We start from the raw sequence: 19,210 nt of genomic DNA, 5'->3' as shown, positions 1-19,210 counted from the left end.
GTGGGAGAGCGGACGGTGCTTTATTTCCATAGAGCAACGCGCGGAGGAAGGGGCACGCACCCCAGGGACCCTCCGCGGCCCCGGCCCTCGGGGGTCTCCCCCTTGCATGCGAGCGCGGGGCCGTGGTGTGGCTCAGACACCCACCCCGTGGTCCCCGGGGATCTCCCACCCACCGGAGCTGCGTCAGCGCTGCCCCACAGGACTGAACTGCAGAGCTCCAGCACCTCACGGAGCCCACCTATCCCCACTCATTTCTTCTTCTTCTCCTGCGTGCTAGTGAACCAGGAGTCCAGCAGCTTCTTGCTGTAGTAGAGTTGCCAGCCATGCACCTGCGCGGCCACCACCACCACCAGGTACATGACAGAGACGGCCGAGAAGCCGAAGATGAAGCGGTAAGCTTTGCCATGGCGGTACAGCTGCTGTGCCATGGGGAACATCTCCATGGCCCCGTAGATGAGGGGAGCTATGGAGAAGAGGCCGGTGCTGATCATGGAGAGTACCAGGTAGCTGATGTTGTTGCGGGGGAAGGACAGGAGGCCCAGGAGGGACGGCAGGATGCTGAGCAGGTAGGGATACTCCCACTGGTAGGGCATGGCCACCTGGTCGTGGGGCAGCAGCTTGAGGTGCCCCACGACCATCTGGGCCAGGAGCAGCAGCCAGATGACCACATGCGTGTAGATCAGCTTCTTGATCTCCGACTTGAGCGTCACACTGGGAAGAGAGTGTGGAGCCATCAGGGCCTGCTGGGGTGGCGTGTCCCCTCCGGGACCCCGGGAAAGGGGACACCTACCTCATCTGGTAGTGCGAGGCCACGCGCTCCCGGTGCTGGAAGTCGCTGCCGTCGGTGCCGGCGGCGCGGGGACCCCCGCGGGAGGCCATGGCGCTGTCCTGGGGAGACACCGCGTCAGGCGGGGCCGCCCTCCCCGCCCGCCTCCCCAGCGCAGCCCCGCCACGAGCCCCCCGGGCCTCCCTCCCACAGCGACAGCTCTGGGGCTCCCTCCCCGTGTCCTCCCTGCCCTCGGGGACATCCCCGCGGTGACCCCCCCGGGGCTGACACCCCCGGCCCGCCGCTCCCCGCCGCGCCGCACCTGCGGGCGGGACCCTCTGCCCGCGCTTCCGCTGCTCTATGGCCGCGGCCGCCGGCTCCGGATGCCGGGGGCACCGCTCGGCGCAGGCGCGGCCCCGCCGCCATGGCGGGCACCGGGAGCGCCGCCGCCGCCGCCTCGCCGCCGTCGCCGTGCGCGGGCTGGCGCGCCCGGGACCGGGAGCGCGCGCCGCGGGGTGAGCGGGGCGCGGGGGTGGATACAGGGGGTGCGTTCATGTGCGGGGTGCGGGTGTACAGAGGTGCGTGTGGACCCCCGTGGGGGGCACGCCCACGGGTGTGCGGGCACCTGGAGATGCACACGCGTGGGTACGGAGGGGTTATGAATTGGGGTTATGGGGGGGTTGTGGGATTGGGGACGAGCCTGTGGGGTCGCAGATGTGCGAGCACAGAGGGGCCGGGCAAGCAAGCGTGAGGGTGCGGAGACACGTGGAGAGGAGGGCAGACAGTGTTGGGTGAGATTTATATAGACACGCAGAGTGGGGTGCAGGGGTAGGTGCTGAGGGAAGACCTGTGTCCCCCTGCCCACTCCATCCCCTGCAGGTGGAAGCGGCTGCTGGGCCCCAAGGAGACGCTGAGGCTGCTGGAGGGCTCTGTGGTGCACCGGGAAGGTACCTGCGACAGGGGACAGTGGGGACAAGGGACCCGGTAAGCGGGGTACATCCTGACCAGACTTCCCCTCACTAGGAGCCCTGCTGGCACTGAACAAGCCCCCTGGCCTCCCCATTCTGGGTGAGTACAGGACAGTGATGGGGGTCTGCAGGTGTGGGGGCTCAGCAGGTGCTGACCTGCCAGCATCCCCACAGGGCGTCCTGGGGACCTGAGCCTGGATGTGCTGCTGCCGGCACTGAGACGACGCCTGGGCCTCCCTGCTGAGCTCCACGTGGTGAAGGCTCCTGCCAGGTGTGGTAGGAGGGTTCAGGCTGGAGGTCCTGGGGTGAAGCGGGGGCTGCCTTTCCCCCTCCAGGTCTCAAGCAGCCATGTCCCACAGGGAGTATTCTGGCCTTGTCCTCCTGTCCAGCTGCTACCACACCACTAAGAAACTCCAACAGTTCTTCACTGATGCTCGTTGGAGAGGCCAGTACCCTGCCACGTATCGGTGAGTCCTTGGGACCCTGCCATGCTGGCATGGGGGTCCTGTCCCCTTCTCACCACCTTACCCTGCAGTGCCATCACCGTGGGAGTCCCGGCAGAGGCGGAGGGTGAAATCTCCACAGGGCTGAGCTGGCAGCAGCAGGGGGACAGAGCCATGGTAAGGGGGTGCAGTGGGCTGGGGCCACGGGGGATACCCCAGGGAGTGCTGAGGGCTGTGCTCTGCAGGTGGTGCCAGTCCCAGCCCCAGGACGCCGCAGCCTGGCCAGGAAGGATGTGAAGAGCACCCTGACACGCTACCGGGTGCTGAGTGCCACAGGGGGCTGTGCCCTCCTCCAGCTCCAGCCCAGGACGGGTGAGTGGCCCCTCAACACCTCTGCCACCCCAGGCACCCTTCCTGACCCCTGCAATCTCACCTTGTCCGTGTTCCTCGCCAGCCTTCCCAGAACAGCTCCAGGTGCACCTGACGCTGCTGCTGTGCCCGGCCCTGGGTGACCACAAGCACTCCTCCCGTGTGGGCAGGGTGCTGGGAGTGCCCTTCTTCCTGACCCCCGAATCTGCCCCGGCCCGCACACAGGTCTGTGCCAGGCTGGGTGCTGGCTGGGGCATTCAGCACAGCCCTCAGGGATCCCACTGAGCTGCCCACTCACATTGCAGGTACTGGACGAGGAGCTGCTGTCCCAGCTGGGGCTTTCTCCACGGCAGCTCCATCACCTCCCACTCCACATCCACCTGCAGGAGCTAGTGCTGCCCGAGGGCCCCCTCTGTGCCCCCCCACCACCGTACTTCCTGCACACTCTGCGCTGTCTGGGGCTGCCTGAGCACTAGGAGCTCTAGTGCTGCCATGGACACCCACCCCACCCTTCTACTCTCTGCCACCCCATTAAAATCCCCCCCTGTTTTCTGGGTGGCCCAGCACTCAGTTCTTTTCTTGGCACACAGAGGATGCATTTCTCCTGGCTGTGCCTCTGGGGGCACCAGCCCTGCCACCACTCTCTGCCTGCCCTGGTGCCAAGTGCTGGAATGCAGCAGTGTCATCACCCACCACAGCTCTGTCTGGCAGGGGCGACCATAGGCAGGAGCAGAGGCAGCTTTTCCTGCCTGCTCTCTGCCCTGGCAGCCCCAGTTCCCACCCACAGCCCCATCCCAGGGGCAGTCCTACCCCTCCCCACACTCTCACACACAGAAGGTCCGAGACAGACTCCTTATCACAGAATCATTTTAAAGCGTGGGAGGAGCTGGGTACCACGACACAGCAGTGGGATCTCTTTGGGATCAGAGGCAGCCGGTGTTGGCTCAGCAAGGACAGGCAGGGTGCTGTCCACTCCTGGGGCTGTCTCAGTGTCCCAAGTCTTCTGCATCCCATTGGGAGCTGCTGTGTTCTTCTGCTCCAGGCACGGGGTCCCGGTGCTCTGTGCAGACTGAGGTTGTTGCGAGGGCTTGGCAGGAGGGAAGAAGTGTGCAGAACCTTGGGTTAGCCAGGGGTTTCTGGGGGTTCCCCGGGGTGGTGGCATCGGCACCCAGTCCAGGGGACAGCCACCGATCCGGGGCTGCTCAGGCAGGTGACCGAGCCGTGGCAGCCCCTGGCTCGCAGCAGGGGTGGCCCGAGGCTTTGGTGGTGCTGGGGGGTCAGAGCTGCTGGAAGGGCAGTGGCTCTGTTGCTCCAGAGGAGGCAACTTCTTTGTTGCTGCTCTGGGCTGGGTCCCCTGGGTGGTTCTGCCCCCTGGGGACACAGAGCTCTTGTAGGCGCTGGGCACCGTGGTGGGAGATCGATGGCGCGCTCTCCGGGGCACCTGGGTGGTTCTGCCCCCTGGGGACAGGGAGAGCTTGGGGGCACTGGGCACCATGGTAGGAGATCGATGCCGTGCTCTCCGGGACACCTGGATGGTTCTGGCCCCTGGGGACAGGGAGAGTTTGCGGGCACTGGACACAGAGGTGGAGAAATGACGCTGCGCTCGCTTGCGTGCATGGGTGGCTCTGGCCCTCGGGGACACAGGGAGCTTGCGGGCACTGGGCGCCGTGGTGGAGAAATGACGCTGTGCTCGCTTGGAGACATAAGCGTCTCTGGCCCTTGAGGACACAGGGTCATGGAGGGTATTGGCCATGGGAGGGGGCTGGTCCTGGGCTTGCTCTTGTGCTGTCTGGAGGCTCTTCAGGGAACAGCCTTTGACCAGCAGCTTCACACGTCCTGACAGAAGCTTGGGCACAGCTGCCTGCAGGGAGACAGCAGGTAGTAGGGGGGCTCAGGGTGTCTGGGGGGTGTGTGGCCCCCATCCCCCCAGCCTACCTCCTTGTAGATGAGCTCAAACGCTCCAATGGAGCAGGTGGGGTTGTCCTTGCGGTCCAGCACGAGGCACAGCGTGTCCCGCTGGACATTGGCACAGAGCTGTCGGGTCACTGCCGAGGAGGGGCTCATGGTGGGGCAGGAGTTGATCTCCAGCAGCCAGGGCTGGAGGTTCTCCCCAACAACAAAGTCGGCCCCATAGAGCTCGAAGTTGCCCTTGCGGAAGCGCACCCGGTCCCGGGCACTGCGCAGAGCGTTCAGGATCGCCGCCTTCATGCCGGGTACCAGCACCTCGTGCCAAGCATCCGCCTGCCCCACCTGTGCCAGGTATTCCTGGAACTGCTTGTTTGACCAGATCTTGTCGGGGGGCACACGGGGGTCCTGGTCTGGTGACGTCTTGTACCACTTCTGGACGGAGACGTTGCAGAGGTGCCTGGCACTGGGGCAGGGAGAGCAGGGCTGGGTCAGGGGGTGCCAGGGTGCTGGGGTGTGGGGAGCCAGGGTGGGGGCACTCACCGCTCCAGGTGATGCAGGGAGAAGGGCCGGGAGCAGAAGCGCAGGTAGCAGTCTTGGTAGAACCAGACGGTCAGTGGCTTCCAGTCAGTCACAACAAACCATTGCCGGATGTCGAATTTGGTGCCGAAAATGGTCATCAGCCGCTCCACGTACTTCTGCACCACCCATCTGCCCACCTGCACCGAGGGTGCTGTGCAGCTCCATGCCAGCTGCAGCATCTCCTCCAGCCGCGTCATGCAGATGATGCCTGGAAAAACCAGTCATAGTGGGACCCCTCCTAAATGGGGAACTTCTGTGTGCTCCCCACTTCCCCCAGCCTTACCCCTGCCTTGGGATTCAGCACCAGGCTTGAGGATCCAGATGTTGAGCTTGCCCTCCATGTCAAGCTGGGGCAGCTTCTCTGCAAGGCTCTGCAGCAGGTTCTGGCACTGCTTCCTCTGCTGCCTGGTCAGCACCAGCCCTGCCCCCTCACTGTGGGGGGAAGGGGGCCTCAGCAGCAGCCCTGCCATGGTGCCCCTGTCCCCCCATCCCAGTCAGCACTCACTGTGCCACACGGTAGTATTGCTGCAGGAAGTTGTCCCAGTCGATGCAGGTCCTGCAGGGGGACGGGGTGTTCCTGTCGATGTCCTCGTGCTGCAGAACGCCCAGGTGCTGCTTACAGACCTCCAGGGCTTCCTCCACCAGCTCAGGGTACAGGGGGGAGCCTGGCTGTGCTGTGGAATGCTTGGAGTGAGAGATGTGACTCCTATGCCAGCTTTGGGGACAGAGCTTCCCTGTGGGATGGGTGGCTGTGGGTGCATGGGGATGGTGTTGGGAGCAGAGTACCCATGAGCTGGGCTAGTAGGAGGGAGTGGGGGATCCTAGGCCACAGCCATGAGCAGAGGCTGTGCCTCCAAGCTCAGCCATCAGTTGTCCCTAAATCTGTACTCTCTGCCATCATCCCCAGGCCCAGCTCCATGTACTCACCTTCCCCATTGTCAGAGTTTGGGACCTGCCCTGTCCTCACTGGCCTGTCCCCAGCCTCCTCCAGGGCCAGTTTGAGCAGGCTGCGTGCTGCTGTCAGGCGGAAATCCTCTGCAAGAGGGAGGCATCATCCCCAGCCAGTCCTGCACAGGACACTGGGGCAGTGGGAGCACAAGGAGGGACATGAGGGCAACAGCCTTCAGCTCACCAATGAAAGCTTCTCGATCATCTCTGGTCCCCAGGCGGTAGCACCGGGGGAAGAAGGCATTGGGGTCAGCTTGCTCAATCCACGGCAGGTTTTGTAGGCTGAGGCACAGCCCTTCCTGTTTAGAGGAAGTTGTCAGTCCCTACTGGACCCCGTCCCCCTGCCCAAGGGCTCCAGCCTCCCACCTTGGTGGTGAATGCATCCACCCGGGCATAGTGGTTCAGCACGCTGTCATCCCGCAGCAGCTGCCGGTCAACGGTCTCAAGGAAGTTGGTCCAGATGAAGTTTGGCAACTGGTCCCGTGCCAGGTAGGACTGGTGGAGGGAGGAAGCCAGGGTGGGACACAGAGCCCCCATCCCACCCTTGTGCCCTGTCCAAGGCTGTGCCCATGCCTGGGGCAGTGGCAGGGCTCAGCCCCAGCCCTCTCTGCTAACCATGAGCTGGTGGATGCCAAGTGGGTCCTCATCACACTGCTCTTCCTCCTCGGCAGGTAGCCATGGGTAGTGCAGGGGGTCTGTGGGCCCCAGAACAGGCTGTGCCCCACCACGTGGGTTCAGCAGCACCTCCCTCTGCCTAGCACCACCACTGCTTGGCGCTGTCTGCAGCCGCTGCCTGTTTTGGTCACCGCAGTGCTGCTCCAGCTGTCTGCCCGCGCTGGGTGCCTTCCTCTCCACCCAGCCCCGGGCTCGCAGCAGCCGGCGGATGATGGGGTAGGGGCCCTGCACCATGAAGATCTTCTTCTCCTGTGCAGAGACCAGTGGGCTCAGCCTGCCCCAGTTCTTGTTCCTCTGGTTCAGCTCTCCTGAGCCAGAAATGCAATAAATGCAAGAAAGTGGCATTTGAGGGGTGTGAAATCAGGTCCCTCACCTTAATGGCCATCTCCACATGCAGCTTGGCCTTCTTGATCTGCTCAAGGCTAAGCAAGCGCTGGCAGCGAACCTGGTGGCTGCTGGTGGTGGCTGCTGAATGCCCTGTGAGGACAGCCCTGTCTGAGCCCACTGTCCCCACGTCCCCAGTCCCACAGGGCAGGCATGGAGAGGTAGAAAGCACTGACCTGCCTGCCTCTGACATGGCTTTCGGGCCCTTGAAAGGGTAGTCTCCGACCTGCTGAGCTTTGTGCCAGCGTCCCAGCTGCAGTGCACAGACCCAGGATACCCCACTGTACCCTTGTCCTCAGCCTCCTGGGCCATGAGGTGGCTGAAGTGTACCCTGCTCAAGTATTGTCCCTGTCTGGGGGGCTGTGTGCCTGCAGTGCTGCTCTCTGGGTCACATTGTCCCATGGCAGCCTGAGGAGAGCTCTGGGTGGCTCTTCCTCCTCTCTGCCAAGCAGCTTGGCCTATTCCCCTGTCCTGCAGGGGACTGAAGTCGGAGTCCAGCACAGGACATGGCCTCTGAAGCCCAGTACCACTGATGTTAGAATGCAGGATATGGCTCCCCAACGCCAGCACCACTGTGATGTCACAGCCCCAGCTCCAGCCACCACGATGGCTCCACTGCACACAAGGGGGGACACAAACAGCCCCCTGTGTCCACAGCCAGCCACCCCCCACTCAAACCTCACACCCTGCACAAAATCCTTTTGTGCCCCACAGCCCAAGCCCCTTGCTGCCCCCAGGCCAACTTCAAGTCCTTTCATACTCTCCTGACACCCCCCCATGGTCCGTCACACACCCTCAGGGCTGACCCCACTGTTTGCTCTTGCTGCACTGCACCCCTCCAGTTCCATTCCTGCTCCCATTCCATGCCCCCCCCCTCCCCAGGTGTGGCCCAGAGTGGCGGGAGGGAGGAGACAGAGGCGGTGGGTACAGCAAACAAGACCGTTTAAAAAACAAGACGAGACAGGGGCGGCGGTGGGGCCGCGCTGCCGCAAGCAGGGGCTGCTCCCGCCCAGCCCAAGAGGGGCAGGGCCCGGCCCCGCCCGGCGATCCTCGAGAAACGGGAGCAGGCACAGGCACAGTGCCCGCTGGGCACAAGCACAGGGGAGCCACGGGGTCCTGCACCACGGCCTAAAACTGGAGAGAAAACACATGGCTGTTAGTCCAGGCCCTGCTTGCAGCGCTCTGAGAACCCTCACCACCCTCCTGGCACCTGGGATGGAGGCTAAGGGTGGCCACTGCTCACAGGGATCTGTGCTCAGCTTCTCCTGCTGCCTCCCCAGGCCATGCACACCCATCTCAGCACCCACCAAAAGGGTCTCATCCCCTAAGGCTGCTGCTGCCACCGAGCAAGCTCTGGGGGTCTCAAAAGCTGGCACTTCATGAGCAAAGGGGATACAAGCACCCTTGGCATCCTTTCCTCCCTGTCCCCAAGAGGTTCCTTGGGCAAGGTGTCATCCTGTCCTCACTAATGGGACTGGGGGGCTCTGGGCACAAAGGCCACACTGGCATTGACCCCACCCCACTCCCAAAATCAGAGACCCCTCCTCCCATTTCAGAGTCTCACATTCTTAAGGAACTCTTCTGCCACAATGCGGGCCCTGGCATTGACAGAGAGTTTCATCTCGCTGATTTCCTTGTCAATCTCCTCCATGAAGTGGATGACAAAGTCCACCAGCTTGTGCTTGTACATCTGCTCCGTGTGGAAGTTTGTGATCAAGAAGCTGATATCATAACCCTGCATAAGAGACAAGCACCCTAGGGTTTAGCACCCAAACCGCTGGCCATGCAAGCTCACATCCCAGCTCTGCACTGGACACCCTCCCAGTGCCAGGAGCAGAGCCAGGAGTTGCTCTGTCCCCTCCCTGTCACCTCACCTCCACAGGCTTCCTGCGCAGAATAAAGAAGTTCTCAGCCCTCATCATCATAAAGCGCATGAATTTGTGGCACAAGATCTTCTCGATCTCGTCAGCCTGCAGAGAGAAAAGGGAAGTGAGGCTTCCCCAGGGGCTGAGCTGCCAGCCCCTGCCCGAACCCCCCTCACCTGCTTCACGGCGATGCTGACGCGCACGGAGTTAATGGAGCCCTCGATGAGCACCTTCTCCTTCTCGTTCCTGCTGATGATCACCGGCTGCAACAGCAGCTCCTTGCTGCTCCTGCGAACACAGGGAGGGCAGGAGTGACTCAGAAGGAAGCATTTACTGTGGGAAACAGGGAAGGGCAGCCGCAGGGATCACAGGCATGTGGGGGCTTTGCTACAGGATGCTCCCGTGTCCCGAAGATGTTCCTCCTCAGGGCAGACACTCCCTCGGGTCCCAAGCTACATCCCCTTCCTCCTCCCCGCAGCTGCCCCGCTCCCTGCCGGCTCGGGCTGGGGGTGGCCAAGGCATGGCAGAACGGGCCAGCGGCCCCCGGGGCGGGCAGCCAGGGCTCCGCAGGGCTCTCTTGCTGTTCCCTCCCGCCCCCGTACCTGACTTCCACCTCGGGCTTGTTGTGCCGCTCCACCACCTGCGAGGAGAAGTTCTCCAGGCACAGCGCGGCCTGCAGCGTAGCGCGCACCGCGTTCAGGTACGGGCGCAGCGTGGCAGTCTGCGGGGACACGGCGGCGGCGTCAGACCCCCGACCGGAGCCCGGGGTCGGGTCCTTCCCCCTGCCCCTGCTCCAGCCCCCGACCAGCAGCCCGCAGCCCCCGCAGCTCCGCTCACTCTGCCGGCCCCGGTTCCGACCCTCCCCGGCCACCCCGGTGCCACCGCCCCTCACGGGGCGCCCCCCGCCCTACCATGGTGGCGGCGGAGCTCCGGGCCGGCCAGGCGGAAGTGGCTGATCACCTCTTCCGGGATGCGCGGCACCTCCCACTGCGGCGGGAGGGAGGGGGGCGGCGGGAGGCTCCCGCCCTGCGGCCTGCCCCCCCCCGCAGCACGGAGCCGGGTGGCGGCGGCGAGACTTCGCGCGGCTCCCCCCGCGCCGTGCCGCGCTTGGTACGGGCCTGTCAGCGCTTCCATATTAGGGAAGGGAGATGGAGGGCGGGCTGGGCCAATGAGCGGCGGCGCGGGGCGCGGTGCGGCCAATGGGCGGCGAGGGGCGGGGCGCCCGCGGGGCCGGAAGGGGCGCCCGGCCCAGACCTGGCCCCGCGGCCTCCGCTGCGCCCCGGGGCCGCCCCCGCCGCGTCCCGGTGATCTCCCTCCGGTTCCCCTCGGTGATCCCCCGCCGGGTTCCTCGGCGCCTTGGTGATCCCCCCCGCCTTGTTCCCTCAGCGCCCTGGTGATTCTCCCCACGTTCCTCTCAGCGCCCCGGTGATCCCCTGCCCCCGGTTCCACAGAGCCCCGATGCCCCCCGGCCCTCCGTAGCCCCTCACTCCGCTCCATTCCCTGCCGGCTTCCCCCGTCCCCGGCTCCCCCGTGTTCCCGTCGGTCCCCCAGAGCCCACTCGGTGCCCGGCCACCATGAGCGAGCTGAAGGACTGCCCGCTGCAGTTCCATGACTTCAAGTCGGTGGACCACGTGAAAGTGTGCCCCCGCTACACGGCCGTGCTGGCCCGCTCGGAGGACGATGGCATCGGCATCGAGGAGCTGGACACGCTGCAGCTGGAGCTGGAGACGCTGCTGTCCTCCGCCAGCCGCCGCCTTCGCGTCCTGGAGGCTGAGACACAGGTGCGGGGGCCGCGCTGGGTCAGGGACGGACTCTGTCTGGCTCCTTCCTACCGAGGAGCTGCCTCTGGTCTGCCCCTGCCCAGCGCTGGGCACAGGACCTGATGGGACACCTGATGGGACACACTCTCTTCCAGATCCTGACGGACTGGCAGGATAAGAAGGGCGACCGGCGGTTCCTGAAGCTGAGCAAGGACCACGATGTGGGCACATCCGTAAAACATGGGAAGCCCAAGAAGCAGAAGCTGGAGGGCAAAGGGGGCCATGGGACTGGGCCTGGGCCCGGCCGGCCCAAGTCTAAGAACCTGCAGCCCAAGATCCAGGAATATGAGTTCCAGGATGATCCCATTGATGTGCCCCGCATCCCCAAAAATGATGCTCCAAACAGGTGGGTGGGTGTTGGGAGGCGTTGGGATCATCTTTCTCCTTCCTTGGAGCACATGGCACAAGGGCTGCCTCTAGCCCGAGAGAAGAGGGGTCACAGGGGGAAAGGGGACATGCATCACCTTCCATGTGCTCCCCTGCAGCTCCCTCTCACAGTTCATCCATTCTTGCAGGTTCTGGGCATCGGTGGAGCCGTACTGTGCCGACCTCACCAACGAAGAGGTCAGAGTCCTGGAGGAGCTGCTCAAGCCGCCGGAGGATGAGGCTGAGCATTACAAGGTGAAAAGCTCCTAAGCCACTTCTTCTGCCCTCTCTCCCCATCCCCTCTGGCACCTCACAATGACTGTTCCTGCCTAGGATGCTGCCGTGGGACTGGTGAGTTGGGAGGAAAGGCAGAGGCTGCAGGAGCTGTGCTGAGCCTTGCTCTTGCAGATTCCACCTCTGGGGAAGCATTACTCCCAGCGCTGGGCACAAGAGGACCTGCTGGAGGAGCAGAAGGATGGAGCCCGGGCTGCAGCTGCTGCTGACAAGAAGAAAGGTGTCCTAGGGCCGCTGACCGAGCTGGACACTAAAGGTGCCCCAATCCCACCCCTGCCTTTGCCCAGAGGGGCTGGGAGTGCTTGTGCCCAATGGAGCCAGGCCCGAGAAAGGCTGAGAGAAAGGGTTGCCCTGGCCCACTGCTCATCTCTGTGTCTTTGGGGTTGCTTTTTCCTCTCTCCCACTTGCTCCTAGATGTCGATGCCCTCCTGAAGAAGTCAGAAGCCCAGCATGAGCAGCCAGAGGATGGGTGTCCCTTTGGTCCCCTGACACAGCGTCTCCTGCAGGCCCTTGTGGAGGTGAGGGGCTGCAGTGGTGCTGTGCCATGGTGGCCTGCCACTGTAGGGCATTGCAGCCAAAACCCAGTGCTGTAACCCTTCCTTGGTGCTCCCTGTGCTAGGAGAACATCATCTCCCCTGTTGAGGACTCCCCCATCCCTGAGATCACCGGCAAGGACTCGGGAGCTGACGGTGCTGGCACATCTCCCCGCAGCCAGAACAAGCCCTTCAGGTGAGCGGCTGGGGCGGGCCCAGAGCTCAGCACTGCCCGTGGGTGCACCGAGCACGCTGCTGGCTCCCTGCCACTGCGAGTCACAGGGAGCAAAGGGCGTGTGGTGGGCAGCAGCACTCTCCACCCTGGCAGTGTCCCCCACACCAAGTCACTGGAGGGGCGGATCAAGGAGGAGCTGGTGGCCCAGGGCCTGCTGGAGTCAGAGGACCGTCCGGCTGAGGACTCGGAGGACGAGGTGCTGGCTGAGTTACGCAAGAGGCAGGCAGAGCTGAAGGCGCTCAGCGCACACAACCGCACCAAGAAGCACGAGCTGCTGAGGTGAGAGCCAGCGGGCTGGGGTGGGTGCAAGGAGGGGGCTGCCTAGCAGGGCCTGACGCCCCCCTGTGCCCCCCAGGCTGGCCAAGGAGGAGCTGCACCGGCAGGAGCTGCGGCAGCGCGTCCGCATGGCTGACAACGAGGTGATGGATGCATTCCGCAAGATCATGGCTGCCCGGCAGAAGAAGCGCACGCCCACCAAAAAGGAGAAGGACCAGGCCTGGAAGACCCTGAAGGAGCGTGAGAGCATTCTCAAGCTGCTGGATGGGTAGCAGGGACCAAGGACCCCCCCACTGTGTGTGGACCTCACCTGCAGGGGGCTGCCCTGCCTGAGCCCTGCCACCACGGATGGAACTGGCACAGCCTCCCCCACGCCCTGAGTGTGCTCAGCCTCCCTACTCGGATGAAGGAGCCCAGCTGCTGTGTCCTCCCTGTGTAGGGCTGTCACTGACCCAAGCTGGGCACCCCGTGGACTTGTGGAGGTCCCCCCTTCCACTCCCATGTCCCCCCTGCACTCCCCTGTTACTTCAGTGACATCAGCCAGGTCACTGCAGGGGCCAGATGTGATGGCGCGATTCCCACGGTCCCCTGTCCCTCTCTGTGATGCGGGGCAGGGGGAGATCCCGGCCCCACGGGTGGACTGGGGGGAGTGGGGAGGGGAAGCGGCCGGAGGGGTGAGGGGCCTGGTGGGTGGGGGGCCGAGCTCTCCATGTACCGGTGGTTTCTATTGCCGCGAGCGCCGGCAATAAAGGCAGCCGTGTGCAGGTGACGGTGTGGTGACATTGGGGGACAGCCCTGCCCGGCTGTGGGGGGTGGGCTCGGTCTGGGGAGGGGGGCGAGGAGTGGCGGGGCTGGGTCTGACCTACACTCCACTCGTGTTTCCCCAAGGGATGCCCTCGCATCCCCGCAACAGCTGCGGGGGGAGCGTGTGGGTGATGCCGCGCCGCCCTCCCCGCGCTTTTCCCGCGTGTCCACGCGCGCCCGCGGTCACGCGTGTCCCGTCGTCGTCGTCCCCCCCCCACCCCGCGGCCGAGCCGCCCCCTCCCATTGGCAGCGGCCGCGTTTGCCCGCCCTCACCGTGACGTCAGCGCTGTCCGGCGGCGCCGCGCCGGGAGGAGTCGCCGCTGCTCCGCCGCGGGGCCCGGGGCCGGGGCCGTCGGTAAGGGCGGGCCGGGGCGGGGGCGGCGTGCCCGCGCGCGGAGGTCGTGCCCACGCGGGACACCGAGTAGCGGCAGTGGAGCTGCGCATCGCCCGCGCCACGCAGCTCCGCTCCCACGCGTGTCCCGCTCGGCGCCGCTGTGCCGGCTGGCGGGCGTGGGGGATGGCGGTGGGGACCCCCCGGGCACCTACGCGTGTGTCTGGAGCCCTCCCGCTGCCTGCCCGCCCCGCACCCGCCCCATGGGCGGGCATCGGGAGAGTCCCCGCGCGTTTCCCCACTGGGACAATCTACGCCAAAACTCCTGCGTCGACAAGGCTTGTTCCCATCACCCCAGGATGACAACCACCGTCCCGTAGCACCCTGTCATCCCCGTGTCCCCATGCCATCCCAGCACGCTGACAGCCTGTCCCCACTCGTGTCACAGGTGGGGGTGGGTGGCCCTACAGGGCACCATGCCGCTGGGGCAGGATGGGCCCAGCTGGAAGAAGAGGATCGAGGATATTCAGAGGATCTATGATTTCCGAGACGTCCTGGGCACGTGAGTTGCAGACTGGGGCGACACACCAGTGACAGCCCACTTGCGGTGATGGGTCTGGCCCTTCAGGCTTTGCCCAACCTTCCATATGGAACCAGCTCAAATCCTTGCCCAAGGTGGGACTTGCATTTGAGGGGACATGCTCTGGGGCACAGGTGCCACCTCCCTCTGGCACTGGCTTGTTCCTGGGCTGTGCTGAGGGTACCTGAGGGTGGTCCCCTGGCTGGCAGAGGGGTTCTTGGCAGTGCCCACAGCATGGTAAGGCTCTTAGGCTGGATTAGCAGGTTAATTATGTCAGGGCTTAGAGCCCTGCACAGCGCAAACACACTGCCTGTCCCTCCTGTCTTTTCCCCACCTGGGCACTGCCAACAGCTCTGGCTGGCTCCTGGGTGCCCCTGGGTGCTCCAGGATGGCACAGCAGAGCGCTACTGCAGCCCACATGGGGGCTCAGCCCCAGCACAGCTCGACCTCGGCAACACCACAGCCTTACCCTGCCTGATATGGGGATGGTGCAGCCACCCTGGGAGGGCGGAGGGTTCCAGGCATCCTATCGCAGGCAGGGTCCATGTCCGGCCATCCCAGCCAGCCGCTCCTGCTTGCTTTTCTCCTATAAATAGCTGGACTTTCTGCCTGTCGCCATGACAATCGTGGCATGGCGGCATCGGCAGCTCCGCTCCGGCTGTGGCCGCCGTGCCCTGCTCATCCCTCACCCCCCCAAGGGGGCCTTCTCCGAGGTGGTCCTGGCGGAGGAGAAGGCTACGCAGAAGCTCGTGGCCATCAAGTGCATTGCCAAGAAGGCACTGGAGGGAAAGGAGACCAGCATTGAGAACGAGATTGCCGTCCTCCACAAGTAGGGGCCGTCCCAGCACCGGGGTGGGGGTTTCGCTCTGTGCCCCCCACCCGGCACAGCCCCCAGTGCCAGCGCTCATTGCTGTGTGTTATTGCCAGTGCCCAAAATAGCCAGCGGCGCGTGATGGCCTGCGGCACAGAGCCTGGCTGCTCCCTGTCCCCTGGGGGCTGGCGTGGGGGCAGCCCGGTGCCCTCTCACCACCCCCCTGTGCCTCCCCCTGCAGAATCAAGCACCCCAATATCGTGGCCTTGGATGACATCTACGAGAGTGGCACCCACCTCTACCTCATCATGCAGCTGTGAGTGACGTTGTGGGGCTCCCGAGGGGTGGGGGGGCCACGCTGACAGGTGCTGCCCATCCCTGCAGGGTCTCGGGGGGGGAGCTCTTTGACCGCATTGTGGAGAAGGGTTTCTACACGGAGCGCGACGCCAGCGCCCTGATCCGGCAGATCCTCGATGCCGTCAAATACCTGCACGACATGGGCATCGTCCACCGTGACCTGAAGGTGAGCAGCTGAGGGGGGACACACACAGCACTGTCATGGCACCAGGCAGCAGGAGACCCCAGTGTCACCCCTCCCTCTACCCTCCTCTCCTTGCAGCCCGAGAACCTGCTCTACTACAGCATGGATGAGGACTCGAAGATCATGATCAGCGACTTCGGGCTGTCCAAGATCGAGGGCTGTGGCAGCGTCATGTCCACAGCCTGCGGCACCCCTGGCTATGTGGGTGAGTGCCTGCCATGGGCTGCCACCACCCTAGGTGTGGGGTTGGGATCTTCCCACAGGTTGGGGTCCCTCCTCACTGCTGCCATCCCCCCCAGCCCCTGAGGTGCTAGCACAGAAGCCCTACAGCAAAGCAGTGGATTGCTGGTCCATCGGAGTCATTGCCTACATCCTGTATGTATCCCCCCTCCCACTCCCTTCCCCTCCTGGGGGCCTGGTGCCTTGGGGCTGCCTGGGACCAGCAGCCCCCTCCCCACTGCCCCTCTAGGCTCTGTGGTTACCCTCCTTTCTATGATGAGAACGATGCCAAGCTCTTCGAGCAGATCCTGCAGGCCGAGTACGAGTTTGACTCGCCCTACTGGGATGATATCTCGGACTCAGGTGAGCTGGGACCACCAGGGCAGTGGGGCCTGTGAGCCTGGTGCAGCTTCACAGTACCCAGAGGAATAGAGGACACTCAGAGCTGCTCCATGCTCTGTTCCAGCCAAGGACTTTATCCAGCACCTGATGGAGAAGGACCCTGGCAAGCGATTCACCTGTGAGCAAGCCCTGCAGCATCCCTGGTAATGGGGAGACCTATTGCTGTCTGCTCCCCTCTCCAGCTCACCCCACAGCAGCCATGGGATAGGGGTGCCCTGGCTGACTTCTCTCTTGCTCCAGGATTGCCGGGGACACAGCCCTGGACAAGAACATCCATCAGTCAGTGAGCGAGCAGATCAAGAAGAATTTTGCAAAGAGCAAGTGGAAGGTGAGTGTGGGGTGCTGGTGGGTGCTAGGGGGTGCAGCAGCCCCTCAGGCACCCCATACCAGCTGACACTGGGGTCAGTAGCAAGCTTTCAACGCCACGGCGGTGGTGAGGCACATGAGAAAGCTGCAGCTGGGAACCAGCCAGGACATCCCTGGGCAGACAACTCCCACGGGGGACCAGCAATGGTGAGCCCCAAACCCCCTATCCCCATCCCAGACCCCTCAGCACTGCCACCAGGATCTCACCCTGTTCCTCCCTGCAGGGTCAGAGTGTGGGCGCTCACCCCCAAGCAGAGCTCAGCGTCTCCCACCAGACTGAGCACGGCCCCACATAGCTGCCTCCAAGGGGGCCCAAGGGGGTCCAGCCATGTGGGGTGGGGGGCTCTGCAGTGCAGGAGCAGGGGAAGTAGTGTGCAGGCAACCTGCTTGGCTTGTCCTGGTTGTGTGGAGCTGCCCCCACTGCAGCCTCACAGCAGAGTTCTGCGTTGGGGCAGGAGCACACCACAGAGCCCCCCAGCTGGGGGCTTTGTCCCAGGCCCCTTCCCACACCCCTTCCCTCCCTCCACGCCTGGCCTGGCACTGCCCCACACCCCCAACCCCAGCATGTTCAAGGACAATTTTCCAAATGGATGTTTCTATTTTATTGCTTGTAATAAAGACAAGAGGCCAAAGGTGCTTGGCTCAGCTCTGCACTGAGGGAGCTGGACACAGCCTTGACCCCCCCCAGCTTCACTGCCCAGGGCAGCGGCTTCCCCCATGCACACAGTGGGCAAGCACCAGGCAGATCCCACATCCCCCCAGACCCCAGGCTGGCAGCAGGTGCAGTGTCCCACTCAAGTCTCTGTTCCTCCTGGGGTGTCCCTAGAGGAGCCCACCCCCATGGCTGTCCCAGCCTCAGCTCTCAGGCCTGATGCTGGCTGCCGGTTGGCTTCTGGCCCTTGCGGAGGTCAGCACAGAACAAGACCTGGAATGGGGAGATAATGGGGTGGGCATGGCTTGGGGTGGGGGGCAAGGGTTTCAGGAAGGGGGGCGTACTCACTGCCTGTGCCCAGCCGGCACGAGGGCCCCACAGCTCCCTGAAGAAGTCGCCTGCAGAAAGAGGGTGAACACCAGGGTGAGGGTACACTCACACCATCCACCGTCCCTGAGGGTCCCACTTCAGGATGCAGCCCTGCCCTCACCGATCTCCTGGTAGGCCCGGGGAGTGAGGCTCTTGCCGCCCAGCGCCACGCCATAGCGCTGCCGTGCGATTTGCCAGACGTGGGTGTCCACAGGCACCGCCTCCGCCTTGTCCAGGGACAGCAGGCACACGCAGTCGGCCACCTGCCACCAGTGGCACCCAGTCAGCCCCCAGTGCTGCTCTCTGCTGCCTGTCCCACCCCCGTCCTGGCACCCACCTTGGCACCGACACCAGGCAGGGCACACAGCACCCTCCTGGCCTCGGCATAGGGCGCAGAGCGGAGCTGGCACAGCCCCTCGGCGCCGAGCCCCTCAGCAATGGCCCGTGCACTGCCGCTGACAAACTTGGCCCGGTACCCAAAGCCCAGCGCCCGCAGCTGGGCCTCGGCCTCAGCACCTGGGGGGGCACAGCAGAGGGACGTGAGTGGGCACAGGTGAGGCCATGGCGATATCACAGCGGTAGCAGCGGGGTGATGGTGGACCTGTGAGCGCCGAGAGGGATGGGAAGGCATGGAAGGGCCGGGAATCGAGGCAGCAGAGGCGGCGGCCGAAGGCCTGGCAGAGGCGCTCGATCATGGCAGTGATGCGGGAAATGTGGTTGTTGGAGGTGCAGATGAAGGAGAAGAGGCACTCGACGGGGTCCTGCCGCAGCACCCGCACCCCTGCAGGCAGGATGCTGTGAGGGAACGCCGAGCAGGTGCTGTGACCATCCCGTGTAGCTCCGCGGGGCCGCCTCACCTGGGAAGTCATTGGCCACCTTGCGGAACAGGGGGTCGGCCGCCCCCCAGGTGTGGTACAGGGCCGACAGCCCCACGTCCAGCTGGAAGTAGTCACGCAGGATCCGGTCCGTCTCTGCGGCGTTCAGCTTTGCTGCTTTGGCGGGGCACCCATCCCGCTCCTCCTCCTCCTCGTGCTCTTCCTCCTCGCCGTACACCGTGTACCAGAGCCGGTCCCCGTCCTGCCGTAGTGTCCAGACGCGGCCCCCTAGCACACCCGTCCACGCCCCTGGGCTGCTCTCCCACCACCTGCCGCACACGGGGGGGTCGGGGCCGGCTCGGACGCGCCGAGCTGGGCCGGGGCACACCCGAGACGCCCGGGCTGGCTCACCGGAAGCTCTGTCCCGAGGAGAGCACCAGGTCCAGGCGCAGCTCGGCCGGCGGGCACGGCAACCAGCGCCACAGGGACGGGCAGGCGGAGGGGGCGTCCCGCAGCTTCATGGGGGCCGGGGAGCGACTGCGCGCCGCTGCCCGCGGGGGCGGCGGGTCAAGGCACCGCCCGGCGCTGCGCCTCCAGCTGCCCCACAGTCCCGGGGCCGCCCCACACCTCCCCACAGCGCCCCAGCCCGTGCCCCCGGCCCCGCAAACCTCCCCACCATAAACCCGCGCGGGCGGAGCGCCCGCCGCTCCCCGCCCCAGCTTCCGCTCGCAGCCGGAAGCGGGGCCGGTGCCGCCGCTCATACCCGCCCCGCTCCCGCTCCCTCCCCGCCCGCAGCGGCCGCGGCTCCGCAGTGGAGGTTTATTTTCTAAGAATCAATAGATTTTTTTCTTCCTTCAAAATAAATACAAACAACGTCCGAGCGCGGGGCCG

The 19,210-nt window shown here is 64.8% G+C and overlaps 7 protein-coding genes across 7 annotated transcripts; 3 read left to right on the top strand and 4 right to left on the bottom strand.

Annotated features, from left to right (window-relative positions):
• Window positions 1-6: 6 nt before the first annotated feature.
• JAGN1 (jagunal homolog 1) lies at window positions 7-1,149 on the bottom strand. The gene is made up of 3 exons (XM_030957098.1): window positions 1,089-1,149; window positions 791-888; window positions 7-711 (listed from the first exon to the last, which is right to left on the bottom strand). The coding sequence occupies exons 2-3, from the start codon at window positions 877-879 to the stop codon at window positions 249-251; spliced, it is 552 nt and encodes a 183-aa protein (XP_030812958.1). The 5' UTR covers window positions 880-888; window positions 1,089-1,149; the 3' UTR covers window positions 7-248.
• Window positions 256-4,849, top strand: RPUSD3 (RNA pseudouridine synthase D3). The gene is made up of 9 exons (XM_030957097.1): window positions 256-392; window positions 1,646-1,713; window positions 1,790-1,834; window positions 1,909-2,005; window positions 2,094-2,201; window positions 2,270-2,354; window positions 2,423-2,549; window positions 2,632-2,771; window positions 2,852-4,849. Exons 1-9 carry the CDS (start codon window positions 358-360, stop codon window positions 3,020-3,022), a joined length of 876 nt encoding a protein of 291 aa, XP_030812957.1. The 5' UTR covers window positions 256-357; the 3' UTR covers window positions 3,023-4,849.
• On the bottom strand, window positions 3,397-7,041 carry LOC115908423 (tubulin monoglycylase TTLL3-like). The gene is made up of 10 exons (XM_030956974.1): window positions 7,030-7,041; window positions 6,597-6,905; window positions 6,348-6,476; window positions 6,166-6,280; window positions 5,961-6,068; window positions 5,539-5,707; window positions 5,317-5,465; window positions 4,995-5,241; window positions 4,482-4,917; window positions 3,397-4,407 (listed from the first exon to the last, which is right to left on the bottom strand). Exons 1-10 carry the CDS (start codon window positions 7,039-7,041, stop codon window positions 3,403-3,405), a joined length of 2,679 nt encoding a protein of 892 aa, XP_030812834.1. The 3' UTR covers window positions 3,397-3,402.
• Window positions 7,042-7,965: 924 nt separating this feature from the next.
• ARPC4 (actin related protein 2/3 complex subunit 4) lies at window positions 7,966-9,985 on the bottom strand. Its single transcript, XM_030957099.1, has 6 exons — window positions 9,817-9,985; window positions 9,508-9,626; window positions 9,082-9,193; window positions 8,915-9,010; window positions 8,605-8,775; window positions 7,966-8,174 (listed from the first exon to the last, which is right to left on the bottom strand). Exons 1-6 carry the CDS (start codon window positions 9,817-9,819, stop codon window positions 8,169-8,171), a joined length of 507 nt encoding a protein of 168 aa, XP_030812959.1. The 5' UTR covers window positions 9,820-9,985; the 3' UTR covers window positions 7,966-8,168.
• Window positions 9,986-10,186: 201 nt separating this feature from the next.
• Window positions 10,187-13,089, top strand: TADA3 (transcriptional adaptor 3). Its single transcript, XM_030957094.1, has 8 exons — window positions 10,187-10,686; window positions 10,821-11,071; window positions 11,241-11,346; window positions 11,500-11,641; window positions 11,800-11,903; window positions 12,005-12,114; window positions 12,247-12,432; window positions 12,509-13,089. Exons 1-8 carry the CDS (start codon window positions 10,480-10,482, stop codon window positions 12,699-12,701), a joined length of 1,299 nt encoding a protein of 432 aa, XP_030812954.1. The 5' UTR covers window positions 10,187-10,479; the 3' UTR covers window positions 12,702-13,089.
• Window positions 13,090-13,478: 389 nt separating this feature from the next.
• CAMK1 (calcium/calmodulin dependent protein kinase I) lies at window positions 13,479-17,115 on the top strand. The gene is given in 13 exon segments (XM_030957096.1): window positions 13,479-13,588; window positions 14,013-14,126; window positions 14,842-14,973; window positions 15,197-15,271; window positions 15,340-15,478; window positions 15,575-15,701; window positions 15,796-15,871; window positions 15,966-16,078; window positions 16,182-16,260; window positions 16,358-16,445; window positions 16,527-16,615; window positions 16,617-16,630; window positions 16,708-17,115. Coding segments are annotated over 12 exon segments (1,074 nt in total). The 5' UTR covers window positions 13,479-13,588; window positions 14,013-14,040; the 3' UTR covers window positions 16,764-17,115.
• OGG1 (8-oxoguanine DNA glycosylase) lies at window positions 17,078-19,101 on the bottom strand. Its single transcript, XM_030957095.1, has 7 exons — window positions 18,731-19,101; window positions 18,362-18,648; window positions 18,106-18,285; window positions 17,842-18,020; window positions 17,626-17,767; window positions 17,484-17,533; window positions 17,078-17,408 (listed from the first exon to the last, which is right to left on the bottom strand). The coding sequence occupies exons 1-7, from the start codon at window positions 19,078-19,080 to the stop codon at window positions 17,346-17,348; spliced, it is 1,251 nt and encodes a 416-aa protein (XP_030812955.1). The 5' UTR covers window positions 19,081-19,101; the 3' UTR covers window positions 17,078-17,345.
• Between the last annotated feature and the right edge of the window lie 109 nt (window positions 19,102-19,210).

This window comes from Camarhynchus parvulus, chromosome 12 (assembly GCF_901933205.1).
Source record: "Camarhynchus parvulus chromosome 12, STF_HiC, whole genome shotgun sequence".
Taxonomy (NCBI): Eukaryota; Metazoa; Chordata; class Aves; order Passeriformes; family Thraupidae; genus Camarhynchus; species Camarhynchus parvulus.
The sequence above is the reverse complement of the archived record's forward strand: the minus strand, read 5'-3'. Positions and strand labels throughout refer to the sequence as shown.

Coding starts and splice junctions, on each gene's coding strand:
- RPUSD3 (XM_030957097.1), top strand. CDS start 358: ATGACAGAGACGGCCGAGAAGCCGAAGATGAAGCG. Junction 1,714..1,789: donor CTCTGTGGTGCACCGGGAAG/GTACCTGCGACA, acceptor TCCCCTCACTAG/GAGCCCTGCTGGCACTGAAC. Junction 2,772..2,851: donor CTGCCCCGGCCCGCACACAG/GTCTGTGCCAGG, acceptor CTCACATTGCAG/GTACTGGACGAGGAGCTGCT.
- JAGN1 (XM_030957098.1), bottom strand. CDS start 879: ATGGCCTCCCGCGGGGGTCCCCGCGCCGCCGGCACCGACGGCAGCGAC. Junction 712..790: donor GCCTCGCACTACCAGATGAG/GTAGGTGTCCCC, acceptor CTCTCTTCCCAG/TGTGACGCTCAAGTCGGAGA.
- LOC115908423 (XM_030956974.1), bottom strand. Junction 5,708..5,960: donor AAACTCTGACAATGGGGAAG/GTGAGTACATGG, acceptor AGCATTCCACAG/CACAGCCAGGCTCCCCCCTG. Junction 5,242..5,316: donor TGCTGAATCCCAAGGCAGGG/GTAAGGCTGGGG, acceptor TGGTTTTTCCAG/GCATCATCTGCATGACGCGG.
- ARPC4 (XM_030957099.1), bottom strand. Junction 9,194..9,507: donor AAGCCCGAGGTGGAAGTCAG/GTACGGGGGCGG, acceptor CTGTGTTCGCAG/GAGCAGCAAGGAGCTGCTGT. Junction 9,011..9,081: donor TCAGCATCGCCGTGAAGCAG/GTGAGGGGGGTT, acceptor TTCTCTCTGCAG/GCTGACGAGATCGAGAAGAT.
- TADA3 (XM_030957094.1), top strand. CDS start 10,480: ATGAGCGAGCTGAAGGACTGCCCGCTGCAGTTCCATGACTTCAAGTCG. Junction 11,072..11,240: donor AAAAATGATGCTCCAAACAG/GTGGGTGGGTGT, acceptor CCATTCTTGCAG/GTTCTGGGCATCGGTGGAGC. Junction 11,904..12,004: donor TCCTGCAGGCCCTTGTGGAG/GTGAGGGGCTGC, acceptor TCCCTGTGCTAG/GAGAACATCATCTCCCCTGT.
- OGG1 (XM_030957095.1), bottom strand. CDS start 19,080: ATGAGCGGCGGCACCGGCCCCGCTTCCGGCTGCGAGCGGAAGCTGGGG. Junction 18,649..18,730: donor TCCTCGGGACAGAGCTTCCG/GTGAGCCAGCCC, acceptor CGTGTGCGGCAG/GTGGTGGGAGAGCAGCCCAG. Junction 17,409..17,483: donor GTGCCGGCTGGGCACAGGCA/GTGAGTACGCCC, acceptor TCCCCATTCCAG/GTCTTGTTCTGTGCTGACCT.